Below are 20,598 nucleotides of genomic sequence, written 5' to 3'. Positions count from 1 at the left end.
AATGTGCCAGTAGTAGAGGTATGCGCGTGCGCAGAACGCTAAACCACCATTTTCTGATTTTCTTCAATCAAAGCGATTCACATGGACTGACGTCTATGCTTGCGTCTACATTGTATTGTCCATACATGGCCTGAAAATTACGTGTGCTACGTGTGGGGGGTGGTACCAGTTGCCATGGTGCGGTAGGGATCTAGGGGCGCGGTCCTTTAGACTTCAAACACAGGGGGGCACGCAGATGTTATGTAACCAGCAGAGCCACAGTACCAAGGTAGAAATTGGTCACTTTATGAAATGAGACAATGGCTTTATGTGCATATTGGTGACACACAGCAAGTCACTGGGACGTTTTCCTTTTTTCAAACTGACTTTTTAATGAAATGCATAATAAATATCAGAACAGAACCAAGCTCATTGTTCCCACACAGACACAGAAATCCATTTGTTTTCCTTCCATAGAGTAGGCTAACATCATTCACACAGGCAGCCATGGAAAAGGTAGGCGTAATAGATCACTAGTATTTCCTGTTAAGGGAAGAACAACTTCACTCAAGAGGTTGAACCTGTTACATTGCAGGGTGTTACATAACAACAATGGAGAAGAATGTATGGAATGGACCAGATACTGTCCATTTACGACAGAGCCAAAGATGGACAAACTTCTAAACTGATACACTGCAAACCCTGTTTCTCTGTTTTCAGGCCACGAGCGACGGTGTCCATCCTGGATGTTTGTCTTCATTATGAGATAAGTATAAAAGCAATGAAAGAGCCTAACTTTAAAAACAATCCCACATGTCATGCATGTTGTATCAATTTGGGAGACGAAAAGACACCCTTCATTCCTGTTAGTTGTCCTCCTCCCTTCCGTTCTCATCCGTAGTGTTCTACAGTGCACTCAATTATTCCAGTCAGTCAATCAGAAGTTCCTAGCATAAAAGTCATTAGAAAACACAAAAGCAGTAACAGGAGCAAAATCGTGGTCAAACTGCATTCAGCTGGGATGAAAAGGGAAATCAGTGGTCACATTGGTCTCTAAATAGAATGTTAGTTTCCATATATATATTTATTTACACCAGTGTCTTCACAACAGACAGCAACTGGTAATGACCACCATCTTTCAACAATACCACAGTTCTCAGACAAATAAATTACATTAAATCAAACCCTTCCGAATGGAACCTGCAAGAGCCTTGCAGGCTGGCCCATCCTTTGAAGAGTTAACACTGAAAAAATACTGAAATACTGTGGGTTAAAACATAGAATAGTTTGTTTTTTGGCTTCTTCTTTTTGGATTCAAATCTACCTAGTAACTGGACTTTTTTTGTTTGTTTGGATGTGCACACGTAGTGGGGATTACAACAAATTATGGCTAAATTTAATCATCCTTATAAACATGCACAAAATGCAATGCAGTTTACAACAGAAATGCAGCGGCATGCTCATGGAAAATGAAAATACATATCAACAGCATTGGTGGGAACAAATCTATTTCCTACAAAGATGAAGACAATTGTCTGGAAATAGACCCAACACCTGTCGACAAATTAGTAGATTTCAGTCACTAAAGACATCCAGTAGGGGCTATTTGGGGTCCAGGGAACTGAGGGATTCTTTTGACATATTTTGTATTCCAGTGCCTTTCACATTTAACACGTATGAAGAACTATGGGACATCTGGACAGAACAGAGAGTAATGCTTGTCAACACTGACTGTGCTAAAGAGTTCTATTGGGATCAACTAGCATAAGGATGTACCAGCACTGTGAGTGTGAAAGATGAGGAAAACGATGGGTTTGAAAGATAAGTTGGTTTAAACTCCTTGTAGAGGTCACTGTCTAATACAAAAATAAAAATTGAGGGTCAAGCATACACACCGACGCACACACACGTTCAAATTCAAAAACAACTCCTTCCGGTGCCTGTCATCTAAAAATGTCCATGCAGCTTGAGACAAAATCCCGCCTCTAAGCCAAGCAGTGGTTGTGTCCATCAAGATGCCTGCCAATGACAATGCAGTGCAAACAATCCTGTCCAACAAGGTGGGAAACAAGCAAATAACTAAATCACACAGCTATGTTGAGTGGCTCAGTTTGGTAGAGAAACATACAAGTCCAGTTTTAAATGATCAACATCTTCAGCTGAGATTTCAGAATTATTATACAAGTAATATTTTCCAGTTTGGAGGCTGCAGGGAGGCTGCAGGGACAAACGGTCTATTTTGTGTTTGGGTTCTTCATGGTCCACTATGATCCACAGACATGCATGCTGATGCTAACCGCTAGCTAAGTGTGGAATACGGTCTGGCAGAGAACTACAGAACACAGGCCAGAAAGGTCTCAATCCACGCACACCACTAATGTCGCGAGAAAGCTACACCCACTGTTACTCAAAAAGTATAGTAGCCTACTAAATGTCAGAACAAGCGCAAATTTGCAGTAGCTGCGACCACGTTACATGCATGCGCCAAAGTGGGGGGACATTTTTGTGGACCAACCAACCGAGCAAGCTAAAGAGCTGCTGGTTGAGGCTAAAAACACAGGTGAATGATACTGAATTGACTCTCATCACTGACGCAAATGTCAGCTGAGAGGCTAACTCTGTTGCTTTGGTAGCCGACATGTCCCCGTTCTCCTCGTCACGTTTCCTCTTGCTGCTTTTGGGGTTACGCCATAAATCCCAAAGCGAATCCTGGTGCAGTTAAGGAGGAAGGGGTTGTATGAAACTTAGTCTTGTCTGTGTGCGGCCGTGTCAGAGGTTAAAGGTCGATGCCCTTGACCAGGGAGGCCTCCAGGGTGATGGGGAAGTCGTGAAGGGTCTCCAGGACGCTGATAAGGGCATTGACGGTACTCTGCTCCCTCAGCAGAGCGGAGTCCTCATACATCCGCAGGATCAGTGGACATTCCACCAGAAGGGGGAGCCACTGAGGCAGTAGTCGGTCCCTGCAGGGATGGACGGTGGTAAGGAGAGAAAGAGAGGGGATGGAGGTTGATGAAAAGCAAGAAAAGGAGGTAAAGTGTTGAACAAGACAAAAACTATCAGCAATTGATCTGTAAAATATTTTGATCCACAATTGTACCTGTGTGTCAATTTATGTCATTGACATAAGTTTTTATCTATCTTTGTATTTCTACTTACTATGTTTATTGATATGCACCAACCTACCAAAGCAAATTCCTCATATGTGTAAACCTACCTGTCAATAAACCAGATTCTGTTTCTGATTCAGTTAATCAATTAATCAAACTTTATTTATTCAGAGACATATTATGTCTCTGAATACATTAAATGTGATGGTCACCATCTGTTACGTGTGTCCTGTCCTCACCTGGCTCCCAGACAGACCAGTAGCTGGAACTTGCCGTCCTTGCCGATGTTCCGGGTGGTGGAGTTGATGGCGTTGACATAGCGACAGAGGGAATGGCAGGTAATTCCCATTGGCTCCGCCGTCTCCTGCAGGTCACCCATCTGATCGGCCGACTCCATAAACGCCACAGCCTTCTCTGTGGATGGCAGTCGGGATGGAGGTAGAGAGAGGAGGATGAGAGAGGGGGATGAGAGGAGAGGAGGAAAGGTGGGGTGATTTTATGGGGGAGGAAGGAGAGATGTTAGGTGACAGAATGCAGGAGTATCAGTTTTTTATTTAGAGTTGTCTACTCTACATAAAGGCAAATGTCCTCTTATCAAGTAATATTGAATCCATCAATTGATCACATATTCATTGAAATGCTTTAACCATCCAAAAAGGTAGGAGATTAAACTGATTTTGATATAACAGCTGAAGAAAGAGACCTGCAGGATCAATGGGACTGTAATTGAATTAAGTACTTGTAGGAATACTATTCAATTTCCACCAACACACCACTATAGACAGCCAGCTCAGATATATTTTCAGATAGCTGGCAGGTGACATTTCTAGGTTCTACCAGTAGGACGCTCCACTTTCCATACATACAAACACACTCACCCACAAAGTCCCAGACAAAAACAGTCTTCTGGAAGAGACGGGCCGACTTGAAGCCATGGTGGAAGAACTGCTCCAGGGCCCCGACCAGACCACACTCCCCACACAGCAGGATAGTCAGACTGCCTCTCTGGAGGGAGGGAGAGAAAGAGAGAGATGACCAAAGACGAATAAAGAAATTGAAAGAGAAAAAAGGATGGATGGAGAGAGAAAAAGAGATGGATAATGGAAAAAGAGGGAAAGATGGACAGATGGAGACAGAGAAAAAAGGATGGATGAAGAGAGAGAAAGGGAGGGATAGTTGGAGAGAGAGAAAGAAGGACGGATGGAAAGGGAGAAAAATTGACAGATATATCAGCACATATTCAGTGGGACCGTACAAGAATGTAAAGGACAGTCCACATGCTCTATTGTAGAACTAAGAGTTCTTCAACCGTTAAAGTCACAGGGGACTTTAACCAAGCCAAACTGAGAGTCGTCATAGACGGATGGTCTGTTGCATGTCTGGTTCAACTCTAACAGACGCACAGTTAATGGTCTTCTTTAGAGCACCCTACACCTCTCTCTCTCTTCGACTGAACCAGTTGTACTGAACCACCCTCGGACATTTAAAGCTCTCCTTTTCTCTGGACTGTCAATAGAAATGCCATTACACTGGAGCACTCTGTAGCCATAAAACAGACAAACCATAATGAGAGAGGGACAGAGAGAGAGAGAGAGAGAGAGAGGATGTGTGTGAGAGAGAGATGCACAAACAGAAAGAAAATAGGATACATTAAAGAGGAGATGTAAGGGGAGTAATACTGGGATGGGTTTGTTAAGGGCCAGAGAGAGTTTTGTTCGTTATCTGCCGCTTGTCCGGGGGTCGGGTCGCGGGGGCAGCAACCTAAGCAGGGAGGCCCAGACTTCCCTCTCCCCGGCCACTTCCACCAGCTCTTCCTGGGGGACCCCGAGGCGTTCCCAGGCCAGCCGAGAGACATAGTCCCTCCAGCGTGTCCTGGGTCTTCCCCGGGGCCAGAGAGAGTTTGTTCAAAGTAAAGCTAGTGTAAGAATAACAATGCATGCTCTATCTTGATATCCTTCCAGGAACACAACACACAATTAGTCTCCCAAGAAGGAAGCACTGTAGCCGACACCACACCGTTAAACAAGCCCTTCACTACGGGCAAAAAAGAAGAAAGAGCAGAGTATAAAAATAGTCTTCATATGTAGACACACAACTACCCACGTAACAAACACACACACACACACACACACACACACACACACACACACACACACACACACACACACACACACACACACACACACACACACACACACACACAACAACCACCCCCCCCAACACACACACACGACAACCCACACACACCTCTTTCTCCGGCTTGTGGAAGTGTTTGTTGATGTTGTTGACCGCTTCTCCTATAGCTTCTTGGATTTGAGCTGATGTAGGCTCTGAAACAAAGCAAACCAGAAACAGTTTTGGGTGAGTGAAGCAGAAGATGATGATGGAACAGCGGCGGCGGCATCTTTCAGAACTCACTGTATCCTCTTGCTGTCAGCGAGATGACGCTGATGCGTCTGGTCAGGGAGGGCGAGCGCTGTGCCGGCGGCGTGCGACAGCCCCTCCCAGAATCCTCCTCTGCGCTGGGCGCCAGCAGCTCCCCAATCAGCACGCGCTCCAGGCTACCGTCATCCACGCCTTTCCCTAGCCACCGTCCACAAGGGAACCTGAGGAGGAGAGGAGGGTGGGATGAGGAAAAGGAGAAAAAAGAAAAGGGCAGAGGTCGACAAAAAAAAATTGTGAGGGAAGAGGGAAATCTAGACGGATAACTAAAACAGTAGTCTGAAGAATGAGCAGGGCGCTTAGTGGAGGGGTGAGGGGAAGAAAAGAGACGGTACTCACTTGTAAGTGTGTCCAGTAATCTCGTTGCGGACCATGACGCAGTCCACCAGCCACTTGGCCAGCAGTCCAGAGTTATCGTGGCCCAACTGGACAGTGGTCAATTTTCCTAAGTTCTGACACTGCAAAGGCACACACGCACACACAGTATAAGTATCAAGACCACAGCTTGGTCTAGATTCTGAGGGCTCAAACAGTAAAAAACAAAAAACTCTACATCTAACTTTTTCCAATCTATTTCCTTAGTCATCTAAGAATTACAGTGCACTACATAAAACAGATAATGTGCAACTAACAGGAGACTAATAAACTAGGATATAGCCTCTTTCTAAGTACTTTTACACAACACCGGCCCAGTCTAAGTTCACACTGGGAAACATTTCATTTGGACTACAACAGCTAAAGTCAAATCCAGTTAATGGTTAAAGTGGCATTGAAGGACCGAGGCTAAACTCAACAGAGCAAAGCAGGGCCTACAGGTTGACTGGAAGACCATCGACCGGGGGAGATAAAGGGGGGAGGACTGGTGCGCCCTAAAGGAAAGTCAATCTACCCCCTATGGGGGAGAGGAAAGGGATGGGAAGAGATGGAGAGAAAGGGTGGGTGAAAGGGAAGGGACAGGGATGTGTCGTTTCTAACCTTGAGCATGGCGGAGATGTGTGTGTGAGGCCTGAAAGCAGACTGAGGGTGGGTGGGTGAGATGGAGAAACAGGGTAAACTAGAGAGGGTACAATTTCTGGGAAAATTGTAGGGTGTGCTTGCTTGCGTCGGTTGCACAGGAGTCCGTTTTTGAATGACATTTTTACAACTGATATTTCTGTATATTTTATATAAAAATGCATACTTATTATTTATAAAGATTACATAGATTTAAGTCTGACTGCATTTACAACTGAAAATACGAGTGAAGTGTAGAATGAAATAAATGTCTTCTCATTTCCCCTGCAAGAGGCATCGTTGAATCAAAAAAGAATACATTTGGCAGACCGGTGTAAAAATGTACCTAATCTCTATGACTTAAACATCATTTTAAGTTTTTCCCTTCTCGTGATATTTTCAGGCATTTAGCCTACTCATTGCATTCATTCATTAATAAAGAACCCCCTTTGAAGATTATTCTACGACGTTACCGGCAGTAGAAGATGGAATCGCGATTCAAACAGTACCATCTACTAACTGAAAATATGCCCCCCAAAACGTAAATAAGCTTGACATTTATTTAGTGGAAAATCGCTCATTCATAAAAAGCTCACTGGTATCGATCATTGTGAGTAACAACGCAAAATGCTAGCCTATATAGCCCTGTGTGGAGAAGCTGCCCCGGTAAATTGTACTACTACAGTACAGTACTAGACTACTGCTGTGTTCGTCTTGGTAGCGATTGCGTTGGTTGAAGTGGATTTAACGTTCCGTTGTACGGTTTAGGCTGAAATTAATTATTTTCATGAACAGATTGACAACGTTTAGGCTGTGGCAATGAAGTTCAGGTTAGTAGTTAGATAGACTTTTGATTTAAGTAAGGGGAGTGCCGAACATGTTCTATCGCCGTTTGACTTCCTAAACAGCTGTGTAGATGTTTTGGTAACCCTTCCTTTTACAGTCCCTTAAGTACTAGGTATTTACATAGAAAGTAAAGGGTATGTTTTGTGTTTTATTGGGTATTACCGATTGGGACCAAGGTGGTAAATAACTATAATTCGAAGTATTTACCCATTAACTAAATACTAACGTGCTGGTCATTACACCGAGGTGAAATCAGTTTCATATTCGAGATTCAACAGACATTCATATTCGTACCTCCGTTCAGGCTCTAGGTTAATCAATAATCAACTTTATCACCAAACCAAAGCTTGGACAACTTGGTCTGCTAGGAGTAGAAGAATGTGAAACAGGTCTGAAGTTTCTGTGGTCATTTTTGACAAAGATATTGATGAAATACTGGAAAATGTGTGTTTTTATTGACTATGGGTCAATCAATAATCAACTTTATCACCAAACCAAAGCTTGGACAACTTGGTCAGCTATTATTAGAAGAATGTGCAACAAGTTTGAAGTTTGTATGTTCATTTTTGACAAAGATATTGAGAAAATACTGAAATGTTGGTGTTTTTATTGATTTATTGGCTATGGGTTAATCAATAACAGTCTTTATCACCAAACCAACGCTTGGACAACTTGTTCAGATAGTAGTAGAAGAATCTGAAACAAGTTTGAAGTTTCTGTGGTCATTGTTGACAAAGATATTGATGAAATATTGGAAACTGTGCGTTTTTCTTGATTTATTGGCTATAGGTTAACCAAAGCTTGGACAACTTGGTCCAACAATCAACTTTATCACCAAACCAAAGCTTGGACAACTTGGTCTGCTAGTATTAGAAGAATGTGCAACAAGTTTGAAGTTTCTATGTTCATTTTTGACAAAGATGTTGAGGAAACACTGAAATATTTGTGTTTTTATTGATTTATTGGCTATGGGTTATTCAATAATCAACTTTATCACCAAACCAAAGCTTGGAAAACTTGGTCAGCTAGTAGTAGAAGAATGTGCAACAAGTTTGAAGTTTCTATGTTCATTTTTGACAAAGATATTGAGGAAATACTGAAATATTGGTATTTTTATTGATTTATTGGCTATGGGTTAATCAATAATCAACATTATCACCAAACCAAAGGTTGGACTAATTGGTCAGTCAGTAGTAGAAGAATGTGCAACAAGTTTGAAGTTTGTATGGTCGATTTTGACAAAGATATTGAAGAAACATTCTGACTGTCTACTCTTTTACCCCGGTCCCTAAATATGACGCGGAGCCTGAACGGAGGTACGAATATGAATGTCTGTTGAATCTCGAATATGAAACTGATTTCACCTCGGTGGTCATGACTGGGTATGTTTTCTGTATTATTGGGTATTACCGATTGTTACCAAGGTGGTAAATACCTAGATAATTCGAAGTATTTACCCGTAACTAACTACGTGCTGGTTATTACTGGGTAATTTTCACTGGTCCTAATTAGGTAAAGACAGAAGACAAAACTTAGTATTTACCTGGAAACTTATAAATATTACTATTTAAATACCGCTGGTAGTAAGTTGGTAACTAAGGGAAATATATATGGTAAATTATAATGTGTTATTGGGTAAATACCACTGCTACTAGTAACCTAGGTAAAGACGGCCATGCTCCAGCAGAATTACGAACAAAATACTCTACTATTACCCTGCAGTTACCTAAGGTTTATGTCGGTAACAGTCCACGTCTAATGAGAATATAAGATAGTACTTTACAATAAAATACCTTTTCAGATACATTTGTCGATGATGGCCTCAATTTACTTGGCTGGTATACCTACCTCCGCGGGAAGAGTTTTCCTCTACTGTACTGTCATGGTAAATTTTCTTGGATACTGGGTCTTGCGCATGTTTGGACTATTTACTCAGTAAGTACTCTGAAACTGGGGCCCGTTCTCCGTACGTCGCTAACTCAGTTAGCTGGATTTGATTGTTGACTATTTGTCATTATCTTGGATTGTTCGGGGCCCCGGGCCCCGTTCGTCGTAAGGGTTGAAGCTAAGTTAATCAATTGTCCCTTTAGCCCGTTAACATTAGCGAGATGAGTGAGAACAGCAAATATCGGTTCGTCAACGGCTGATCCGCATCCAAATCATGTGGTTAATTTCAATCAGGCTAAACTTATCAGGGAAATTGCACGCGCACGTCCTACTTCAAAAGGCAGGAAAGGTCGATCACCAAAACCGTGATTTTCTAACGGTATGATGGCGGAAAAGACGAAAGAGAGAGCGGTGATAGGCTATTCTCGCCATCCGAGCAAACTATTATAATGAGTCTCTACGAAGACAATAAGCATATTATCAAGTCTAAGTCAAACACCGCCACCGCTGCCAGAGCAAGACAAGCAGCTTGGCAAAAAATTGCCGATAAGCTGAATGCGAAAGTTTTGGGGAAATTTATAGACTCATCTTAAGTGCCTCATTACCCCAATCAATCAGATCACATTTAAAGAAATGTGCCTGCTGGCAGTAGGCTTAATGGAAATTAATAATCGAATGAGATCTTGCTAGCTAAAATAATGATCTCAACTCTTTCAGAATAAGTAGGCTAGATAAAAACAAGGCCAAAGAGTATCTAATTGATACGAATTCATAGACACTTATGAGGATATATGTAGGCTACTGCGCTTATATCATGTACTATATATGTGTATGTAGGCCTATGTGTAAATCCCTCTTTGATTTCATTGACTGGGACATGGCCAGGGAATATGATGAATTGATTCATCAGCTGGTTAAGCGCCAAGTACACTTTTCTTACAGCAACGCATGCTGCGGCTTTGCCAATGTTTTCTGCATCGCCTATACTGTATAAAAATGTAGCCTATACCTGACGCAAAAAACCTCAAGGCTATGCAAAGTCTGAAGCACAGTTAAAGTTTCAAGTATCTTTATTGTCAATTTCTTCACATGTCAAGACATAAAAAGGAATCGATATGACGTTTCCCACTCTCCCACAGTGAAACATATAAAAAGCACAGGCACAACAGATAAGACATTTCCTAAAACATAGCGTTACATATTCACATACAGCAGCATAAGCTCATAATAAAGCATAAAGCTTGCTGCGGCGTGTGATATTTGCAATGTACGGCCCGAAAAGGTCTTGCAAATAAGTGAGTCCTTGTCGGCTGAATCGATATCGCTCAAACAAGAACTCATCCGTGTGAAACAAAGGATCTTGGCAATCGCGAATAACTCTATTGGTATGGAAAGCTAATCGAACTTAAATATAGCTCCTTGGTCAACTGGGTCTCTCAAAAAGGGAGCTGCCATGTTATTTTCCGAGGGTGTGGCAAGCTTATCCAGATACACTTACGTTAGCCTGCTCTGGAGCAGGTTAGTGCTAATTGATATGTTACTATGGTGATTTATCGAAAGTTGCTTCCACGAACCAAAAAGAGGGGCGTTTTTTTATCTTAGCCTGAAAATTAGCTCGCTAAACCGCTTAGCGAGCTACGACGAATACCCCCCGGTTCTTCGAAGCTCATCCTGGACTTGCTGTCATAGCAACAGGTCCGTAAGCTTAAACCTGCTTGGGAGCAGGTTTATTTTATGTGAACACAATTAGATTGAGGCTTTACAAGCAGAGGTGATACAGGAAGTCTGTCACAGACATGTCTTTCCCGTTTTTACTACAGGAACCTGTTGCAGAAGGTGCAAGAATAATTAGCAGAATTTAACATGAAACCGAATTAATTGCTCATTGCGTGATAGATAGGCTCCTTAAGCACAGCGCGATATGCTAGCCTGTACTTTTTGAGAGGATAGCCTATCGTTTTTTTGTGAGGGTGTCATTTACATAATACATTTGTTGAAACCACATCATATGACATTAAAGATGATAAATGAAAATATGAAAGTATGAAAAAAAAAAAACATAGGCCTAGCTTACTGTAATAAGCGATAAAACGCGTCACTCCTCTACATTTAATTTGGTCTGCTACTTTTTGCCAGCCCTCTTTCTTGGATTTTGCAGACTTTGAGGTTTTCCCTGGCGTTCTGATAAAATCTTCAAATTCGGAGTAACCTTCAAGCAAGCTGTTGCTCTGTTGGCTCTGTTGCGGAAAAAACAGGGCGCTCATTTTGGCCACGGTGAGCAGCCATAGACTTATGTGAGCAGCCAATAGCAGCGTTGCTGATCAAGGTTTCTACTATCGATACATACCCCCTTTTAGACCAACGTATAACTCAATCCAGCTATACTAATCATAAACAACAAGTGTGTTCGAAGAACCGAATTAGCCAGATCATGATAAGCAAGATGATGTCATCTTGGATGTGTCATTTGATCTCGGATGTAATAAGCGACGTACGGAGAACGGGCCCCTGGACTGTAAAAGGAAGCCGTGTATGTTTCCATGGTGTTACCAGGCTCTTACCATACCCTTTGCAAGTGAATACCTATGGTGGCCGACATGTGCAAACGCGCTGCAAATTAAGAAACACATGCAAATAGACAAAATACAAGCAAATTAAGAAAACAATTTCATGAATTTGACAACACATGCGCAGCATTCAGCAAACACGCTGCAAATACACACAACACCACCAAATACATGAACGCGTTGCAAAAACGAAAGCACGCAAACCAAAAACGCTGCCAATACATAACGAAAGCAGCAAACCAAAAACGCTGCATCCAGTTTTAACAACGGAAGTTGACCAGGCCTCTATGTTTGACTTTTGATTTGAATTGGATAAGGCTTCAACCTGTGGTCCAATTTAGTCTTCCAGCTAATACCTACCTTTGGAAAGTTACCAGCCAAATTGGCTGGTGATCAAAAAAGTTAATTTAGAACCCTGCTTACAAAGGGTATGGTAAGAGCCTGGTAACACCATGGAAACAAACACAGCTTCCTTTTACAGTCCAGTTTCAGATTACTTACTGAGTAAATAGTCCAAACATGCGCAAGAACATACCCAGTATCCAAGAAGATTTACCATGACAGTAGAGGAAAACTCTTCCCGCGGAGGTAGGTATACCAGCCAAGTAAATGAGGCCATCATCGATAAATGTATCTGAAAAGGTATTTTATTGTAAAGTACTATCTTATATTCTCATTAGACGTGGACTGTTACCGACATAAACCTTAGGTAACTGCAGGGTAAGAGTATTTTGTTCGTAATTCTGCTGGAGCTTGGCCGTCTTTACCTACTTAGTAGCAGTGGTATTTACCCAATAACACATTATAATTTACCATATATATCTCCCGTAGTTACCAACTTACTACCAGCGGTATTTAAATATTAATATTTATAAGTTTCCAGGTAAAAAATACGTTTTGTCTTCTGTCTTTACCTAATTAGGACCAGTGAAAATTACCGATTAATAACCAGCACGTTAGTATTTAGTTAATGGGTAAATACTTAGAATTATCTAGGTATTTACCACCTTGGTACCAATCGGTAATACCCAATAATACAGAAAACATACCCAGTAATGACCAGCACGTTAGTATTTAGTTAATGGGTAACTAAGTACTTCGAATTATCTAGCTATTTACCACCTTGGTACCAATCGGTAATACCCAATAAAACACATAACATACCCTTTACTTTCTATGTAAATACCTAGTACTTAAAGGACTGTAAAAGGAAGGGTTACCGATAATTTCACCAACAAATCGTTTACTTGTAATCTAATGTCATAATAAATCCTACAAAGAAAATGTATTTGTGAGGAATGTTTATTTTAACGATTGAAAACAGATGCATCATAGACCACTGTAGTATGTGCTGCCCGGGCAACAGAGGCTAATGTCATGATGCTAATACTTCAGTGAAATAGTAGACTACTGTTTCCGAAAGTAGATGTACTTCCTTAATAATATCAGCTTATATTGTACATTAGACATCACAATTGTGTGTCATATCACAAAGTAAAATTAGTAAATAGTTATCACCCTGGCCTCTTTGCTTGTGGCGTTTCTGCAGCTGCCTTGCAGTAAAGCAGTTAGCTTAGCTATCTCCCAGAAGTTAACGAGCTGCTAAACTAATGTTCTGCTAGAGGTAGTCACGCAAGTTTTTGTGACGTTAGTGGCGTAAGTAGCGTCATTGACTGTGGCTAGCAAGTTATCCACCGTTAGCTTCACTTTTCGCCACAAAAACTTAATTTCTACTTAAACCGAAATAAATAGAAGCAACTCAATCGCTATCAAGACGAAACTTTTGACACCTAGGTTGTCTATGTAGGCCAAATAGTTACTGAGTTTTAAGGGGGCAAAAATAAATATAGCTGCAATGAGGTGGCCAAGCAGTCGAATGACCCATAAAACATGTTACATATCCTCAGAAGAGGGCTACGAGTACACGCAACAAGTTTGGTGTGAATCCACCAAAGATTTGCTGAGACCCAACTTCCTGTTTGCTGGCTTAACTGCACATTTTGATTGGCCGCACCAGGCAAACGGTTTTGAAAATACAAAAAACATGATAGCTTTTGTGAGGCTTGGTCTGAAGATGATCTCTGCCAAATTTGGTGAAGATTGGAAAACATTTGTAGGAGGAGTAAAGAAAAAAAACGTTTTTTTCAGTAATTCAAAATGGCGGCCGCATCAATTCGGCTGTTATCACAAGTTATCATGTGTCACACATGGGATGTCCCAAGATATCATCAGACAAAGGAATCACTTAATAAAGGCAAACGAATCTCCTCTATTGTAACATCCTCCCTCCCCCCCATTGACGAGTTCTCGTCCCACCCCACTAACACTGCCACAGACACCTTGTTAACCACTTTAACTGCATCACTTGACTCTCTCTCTCCCCTGTCAACCAGGCCTGCACGATCTTCTCCCTCCTGCCCGTGGCTTACGGATGTTATTCGTGAAGAACGGTCCACCCTTCGGGCAGCTGAGAGGAGATGGCGCAAGTCCAAAGGCGGTCTGGACCTTGATAAGTATCACTCCCTCCTCAAATCCTTCTCACATAACTGGTGCTAAAACCCTCTACTTTCTGAACAAAATCAACTCCGCTTCAAACCCCCACAAACTTTTTTCTACCTTCTCCACCCTTCTTAACCCACCTCCCCCACCCCCTCCCTCCACCCTGACAGCAGACGACTTCTCCTCCTTCTTTGAGAAAAAAGTCGCCGACATTAGCAGTCGGTTCCCTAAACCCACCTTTCCTACCCTCTCACCCTCCATGACTGACCCAACTAAATGTCTAAACTCTTTTTCTCCCCTGTCTGAGGCAGAGATCTCTGACCTCATTCTCTCTCATCGCCCCACCTCCTGTCCCCTTGATCCTATCCCCTCACCTCTCTTTCAAACCATCTCCCCCTCCATCATAACTTTTCTTCTCCATGTCCTAAACTCCTCTCTTACCTCTGGCACCTTCCCCTCTGCCTTCAAACAGGCTAGAGTTACCCCTCTACTCAAAAAACCCTCCCTTAACCCTGCCGTCCTCCAGAACTACAGACCGGTATCACTGTTACCCTTCCTTTCAAAAACAATTGAACGTGCTGTATCTAACCAACTGTCTAACTTTCTCTCTCAGAACAACCTGCTTGACCCCAACCAATCGGGCTTCAAGACTGGCCACTCCACAGAGACTGCCCTCCTTTCAGTCACCACTGCCCTCCAGTCTGCCAGAGCGGCTTCCAGGTCATCCGTCATCATTCTGCTGGACCTTTCTGCAGCGTTTGATACGGTTAACCACCAGATCCTGCTCGCCAGACTTTCTGAGATGGACATCACTGGCACTGCACTCCAGTGGATCTCATCCTACCTGTCGGGAAGATCCTACCAGGTTTCCTGGGGAGGCAAACTGTCGGGACCTCGCCAGCTCTCCACTGGTGTCCCACAGGGCTCCGTCCTTGGACTCCTCCTCTTCTCTCTGTACACCACCTCACTTGGACCAATCATCACCTCCCATGGCTTCTCCTACCACTGCTACGCTGACGACACGCAGCTGTACCTGTCGTTCCCCCCCGACCGATCCGGGGATCTCAGCTAGGATTGAGTCCTGCCTCACAGACATCTCCGCCTGGATGACCGAGCACCACCTCCAGCTGAACCTCGCCAAAACAGAACTTCTCATCATCCCGGCTAAACCCTCCATCTCCCACGATCTCTCAATCACCCTGGGATCAGCGACGGTGACCCCTTCATCCTCTGCCAGGAACCTTGGGGTTACCATGGACGACAAGCTCTCCCTCACGGCCCACATTGCTGCGGTCTCCCGGTCGTGTAGATTCACCCTCTACAACATCCGGAAGATCAGGAGATACTTGTCTGAGCACTCCACCCAGCTGCTAGTCCAAGCACTTGTCCTCTCCAAGTTGGACTATTGCAACTCGCTGCTCGCTGGTCTCCCAGCATGTGCAACCCGCCCTCTTCAGAGGATTCAGAACGCAGCGGCCCGCCTGGTCTACAATCTACCCAGACGCTCCCATGTTACCCCGCTCCTCGTCTCTCTCCACTGGCTACCTATCATGGCCCGTATCAGATTCAAGACCCTGGTATTGACCTTCCGAGCAGTGAACGGGACTGCACCCGTCTACATCAAGTCTCTCCTGCAGCCTTACACCCCCACCCGTCACCTACGGTCTTCTTCAGACAACCGCCTGGTGGTCCCACCGCTCAAGACCGCCCGGTCCCAACACAAGCTCTTCTCCTGTCTGGCCCCCCAATGGTGGAATCAACTCCCCACCTCCATCAGAGATACTCAAGAAAAGAAAAGGCTCAAGACGCACTTGTTCCGGGAGTACAACGGTACTTAGGAATGGTTCGCTTGACCCGATGTTAGTTTCCTCAAGGATCACAATGACTCTTGCTTAGAGACTTGTTGCTCTTGTGGTTAGTGGTAACTGTTTTAAATTTTTGTTCTCGCTGTGATATATTGTTTTTATTACTGTTGCTTGCTTTTTTCCACAGGTACACTTGCACTTATAGCGGTTCATGTTGTTTAATTGTAACTTGTTTAACTACATGCTCTTATGGTTCTTCCCGTTGGCACTTACTTTGGTTGTTCACAATGTGTGCTTCATGTTTTGGCTACTCGCTATGTTTTTTGGCTATCTTGTTGTTATGATCAGTGACCTATGCACTTTGTAAAGCTCTCTCTTGGAAGTCGCTTTGGATAAAAGCGTCTGCTAAATGAATAAATGAATCAACAGTTATTGGCCAAAACACATTTTTGCATCCTGCGGCCACGCCCAGTGATCACAGGATCAAATTTTCTGCAGCTTGTTTCGGTAGAGGGTCTCAGCCTTGAGATGTTTCTCAGGTGGTAAAAAGAAGTTTGGCAGATGGATTTAATGTGTACATCAAAGGACAATGATAAGTCCAGCTTGACACCCAGGTTTGTGACGAGTGAGGAGAGAGGGGTGGGGTGACCATTTATGGTGATGTTGGTGATACCGGCCTTTTTTGTTTGATGGGGGGTGCCAATAAGAATGGCATGGATGTCATCCAGGCATTTCGTAGAGCAGGGGCCCCAGGTCTGACCCCTGGGGAACACCGGAGGTAATGCATCTAGTGCTGGAGGTGAGATTGCCACGGGCAACATATTCCTGCCGTTCTGTGAGATAGGAATAAAAGAAGTCCAGGGCAGTGCCTGTACTTCCCAACTCCTGGAGGCGCCGATACAGGATACTATGGTCCACTGTATCAAAAGCAGCAATTAGATCCAGCAAGATAAGTAGACTGGGGGAGCCAGTCTGATGACCTTAGGAGGTCATTTACCACCCTCACCAGAGCAGTTTCGGTGCTATGGAAAGGTCTGAAACCAGACTGGAAAGATTCGTAAAGTTGGTGGGAGTGGAGATGGTCATGTAGCTGGAGGGCTACAGCCTTTTCCAAGACCTTTGCTAAGAAGGGGAGGTTTGAAATGGGACGGTAGTTGGAGAGGTCCTCCGGGTCCAGATTGTGCTTTTCAAGCACAGGTTTGATGGCTGCCAGTTTGAGGGAGGGGGCTACTTCACCAGTAGACAGGGACCTTTTTATTATGTGGGTTGCAATAGGGACAATGGCTGTGAGGCACACTTTCAATAGAGATGTGGGGATGGGGTCCAAAGAGCTGGTGGAGGAAACATTTTTGAAACAATGCTGGAGAGCTCAGCTTGGGGTGACCTCAAAAAAGTGATCAAGGATTAGGCCATCATGGGGGGCATGATCCGAGGGAAGATCGGGGTCGAGGTTGATGTTGCGACAGATATTTTAGACCTTTGATTTGAGGAAGTCCATGAAGCGGTTGCAGTCATCAGAGGAGAGAGTAGTGGTGGGAAAACTGCAGGGTTTGAGCATCTGATTTATCGCTGAGAACAGGTGCCTAGGATTTCTATGGCCAGCGTCAATGAGAGTAGAGTAGTAAGATGCCCTGGTAGCTCTTAGAGCAGAGGAATATACTTTCTGGTGTTCTCTGAGGGACAGCCTGTGGACAGTTAGGCCAGTTCGCCTAAATCTGCGCTCAAGTGAGTGAAGGAGAATGCTGTTGGAGAGTATTAGTTAATAAGCGAAACATTTAGGAAAATCGGGTGCAAGGTCATGCCACACAAAAACACCCAAATGGCCTCCAGAAATCCCACTGGTCATGCCAGTAAATCACATCAACCCAACGTCACTGGGAAGTGGGACAGAGCAATGACTAGGGTCAGAGGTGAAAAGTCTAACTCACGTCAAAGGTCATCTCCAGGACGTTCTTTGGGATCTGCATGACGCCCGAGTCTCCCAGCTCGCCTGACACACACACCCAGGGGTTAGAGGTTGTCATGGCGTTGCTCAGCTTCTTGATGGGGAGAATGACGGCTCGGTATGGGATCACTGCAGGGACAAAAATGGTGTTGAGCGTGTGTGTGTGCGTACATGTGTGTACAAAAATGCACAATTTCTCTGGCACTGCCTTCAAGGCATTTTCTGCCCTAAATAATGTATGTTTTTTTACGTGTGGCCAAGCCGGGGACGGGGTACTCACTGATGGTGGTGAAGACACTAGTGAAGCAGAAGTAGTCAACAGCATTCAGGGACAACAGGTGAAACAGGAACTGCTCCTTCTCCTCCTCACAGCGCAGGAAGGCATAGCGCTTATACAACTTTCTGTATGACCAAACACACCAGTGTTGTCATACAAACATGTAGACAAGACATTTAGGCCTCTGTGTGACTGTGTATAGGTCCATGTGGTTATGTCTGTCCATAGGCCTGTGTGAGTTTGTCTGTGTGCATCGGTCTGCAGGTCTGTGTTGGTGTGTATGTGTGGGTCTGTGTGTGTCCTCACTTGGCTAAGGCTTGTCGGGAGAGCAGTTGTTTGAGGTGTTGCGAGAGAAGTTTCTTCTCAAGGGACAGACGGATCCATGCTCGCGCCCTCCCCACCTCTGTCTTTATCTCCCCCATACTCTGGATGTGTCTGTGGGAAGTGGGGTGGCAGAGGGAGAGGAGCAGAGAGGGAGTGTATGAGAGGAGAAGAAAGGGGAGAGGAAGTTAGGGGGGGAAACTGGGGTACACTTTGTTAAGTGGACACAGACTTGTCTTCCTGACCTCATCGTCTAACCTATACGGGGGGGGGGTCTATACCTCATATCCTGTAGAAGCGACACGCGGATTAACGGCATTCCTAGCAAAGATTCAGACTTGCGCCTCTCTCCGTTCGATACTGAGGAAGCACAGACAAGACACTCTCGTGAGTTGTTATAAGTTTCAAGTTTTTATTGTCAGGTGCACAGAACAACACAATGTCAAACTGGGCACTGAAATTCTTGGGACAAGACAACGCAAGCAACCTAGCATAACATAACACAACATATAAGTACTAAGAACATAGATTACTAAATAAAAATTATAATAATAAACACCTAATATACAGAAAAGTATGCAATATACAATATAGTAGACCTCTAATACACATAATGACCTATACTATCATTATAGACCTATACTAACCTAGAACAGACCTATACTAACCTAAGACAAGACCTATACTAAACTAAGACCAGTAGGGTACAGTTAGTGCAATAGTGCAATAGTGAGCTGAAAGTGAGTGTGTAAAAATAATAATAATAGGCATGTGAGACAATCCAGAACATGTTTTGTACTGTGGTACACTGGGTTGAACATGTTGTTACCTGGAGACAGGGCCTGCTGCTCTGCTAGCTTCTCCTCTCTGGCCTGGTAGTGCAGCAGGTGAGACCACAGGGCTGACTTCCCCTGCAGGGTCATAAGTCAGGGGAGTCAAAGGTCACATCATTTATTAAAACGCACCGATTAACGAGTGTATGTATAATAGCCATGTGATCTTCTCCGAACCTTATGGAACAGCTCTAAAATAATGATTAGACAAAGTGGATGTATGTTTGTGTGTGTTTTCTGACCTGTATGATCTATAACCATGCACTCTATTTGATATTGAGCGGTGTGTGTGGGTATTTACTGACCGGTTTGACCTAAAACAGCACCCTCAACATAATTTTATATGGGCACAGAATGTGTCTGCGTGTGTGTGCATGTGTCTGCATGAGTGTGTGTGTGTGTGTACCGACCTGTTTGACTTGCAGCCCATGGCTCCAGATCCTCTCCAGAAGGTCGCAGAGGCTGGCAATGAGGGTACTCTCTTCCAACCCAGTGATGTTGGCCTCCCCGTGGCCCAACTCCTCCGCCTCCCGGCCCATCTTCTCCACCAGCATCCGCTTGGTCTACAGGCACACACACACATCATACTTATGCACACACTCTTTGATGGTCATTTGCATGGACGGATTAAGAAACCACGGGCCCCTGGGCCTGGACTTGTCCAGGCATGAAAAAAAAAAACTTGAAATGCGAGGAACTTGATTGACAATATCTGCTTGCCTTGCTTCTTTTTCTTTCCTTAGCTTTCGTTTAGCTGCTCCACTTAATGTACGGCTGTTGTCCATTTTGCTTGTGCTCTTCTCAAGATTTATTGACCTTATCGTGAACTTGCCTGTCTCCAGTTTACTAACTTTAAATGCGCCCTCTATCGAGCAGTTTCTCATTAAACTCGTCGACTTATTAATTGAATGGGAATGTACTAGGGCTGAAACGATTACTCAAGTAACTCGAATAATTTGATTACATTTATTTATTTTTTCATATCACCAAAGTCCCTCTATTAAAAAGTATCTACTATCATATCACTCGCTTAATGTGGCCTGCTCAGCTCCGGTATCATTGTTTCACACGGACTGTTATTTTCATGCCTCAAGCCT

General features: G+C 43.8%; 1 protein-coding gene across 5 annotated transcripts in view; it reads right to left on the bottom strand.

Annotated features, from left to right (window-relative positions):
* Nucleotides 1-365: 365 nt before the first annotated feature.
* The window catches only part of dennd5b (DENN/MADD domain containing 5B), an 88,245-nt gene continuing 68,012 nt past the window's right edge, over nt 366-20,598 (bottom strand). For all 5 annotated transcript variants that reach the window (XM_067254027.1, XM_067254022.1, XM_067254024.1 and 2 more), the window contains 12 exons: nt 19,912-20,064; nt 19,498-19,579; nt 18,950-19,028; nt 18,654-18,782; nt 18,351-18,472; nt 18,054-18,199; nt 5,868-5,986; nt 5,505-5,692; nt 5,334-5,416; nt 3,965-4,091; nt 3,326-3,500; nt 366-2,939 (listed from right to left, as the gene is read on the bottom strand). In XM_067254027.1, coding sequence (XP_067110128.1) covers nt 2,756-2,939; nt 3,326-3,500; nt 3,965-4,091; nt 5,334-5,416; nt 5,505-5,692; nt 5,868-5,986; nt 18,054-18,199; nt 18,351-18,472; nt 18,654-18,782; nt 18,950-19,028; nt 19,498-19,579; nt 19,912-20,064 — 1,587 coding nt within the window. In that variant the 3' untranslated portion in view covers nt 366-2,755. The remainder of the gene's footprint in view (nt 2,940-3,325; nt 3,501-3,964; nt 4,092-5,333; nt 5,417-5,504; nt 5,693-5,867; nt 5,987-18,053; nt 18,200-18,350; nt 18,473-18,653; nt 18,783-18,949; nt 19,029-19,497; nt 19,580-19,911; nt 20,065-20,598) is intronic.

This window comes from Osmerus mordax, chromosome 17, assembly GCF_038355195.1.
Source record: "Osmerus mordax isolate fOsmMor3 chromosome 17, fOsmMor3.pri, whole genome shotgun sequence".
In the NCBI taxonomy this organism is placed as follows: domain Eukaryota; kingdom Metazoa; phylum Chordata; class Actinopteri; order Osmeriformes; family Osmeridae; genus Osmerus; species Osmerus mordax.
This window is presented reverse-complemented; position numbering and strand designations above follow the sequence as displayed.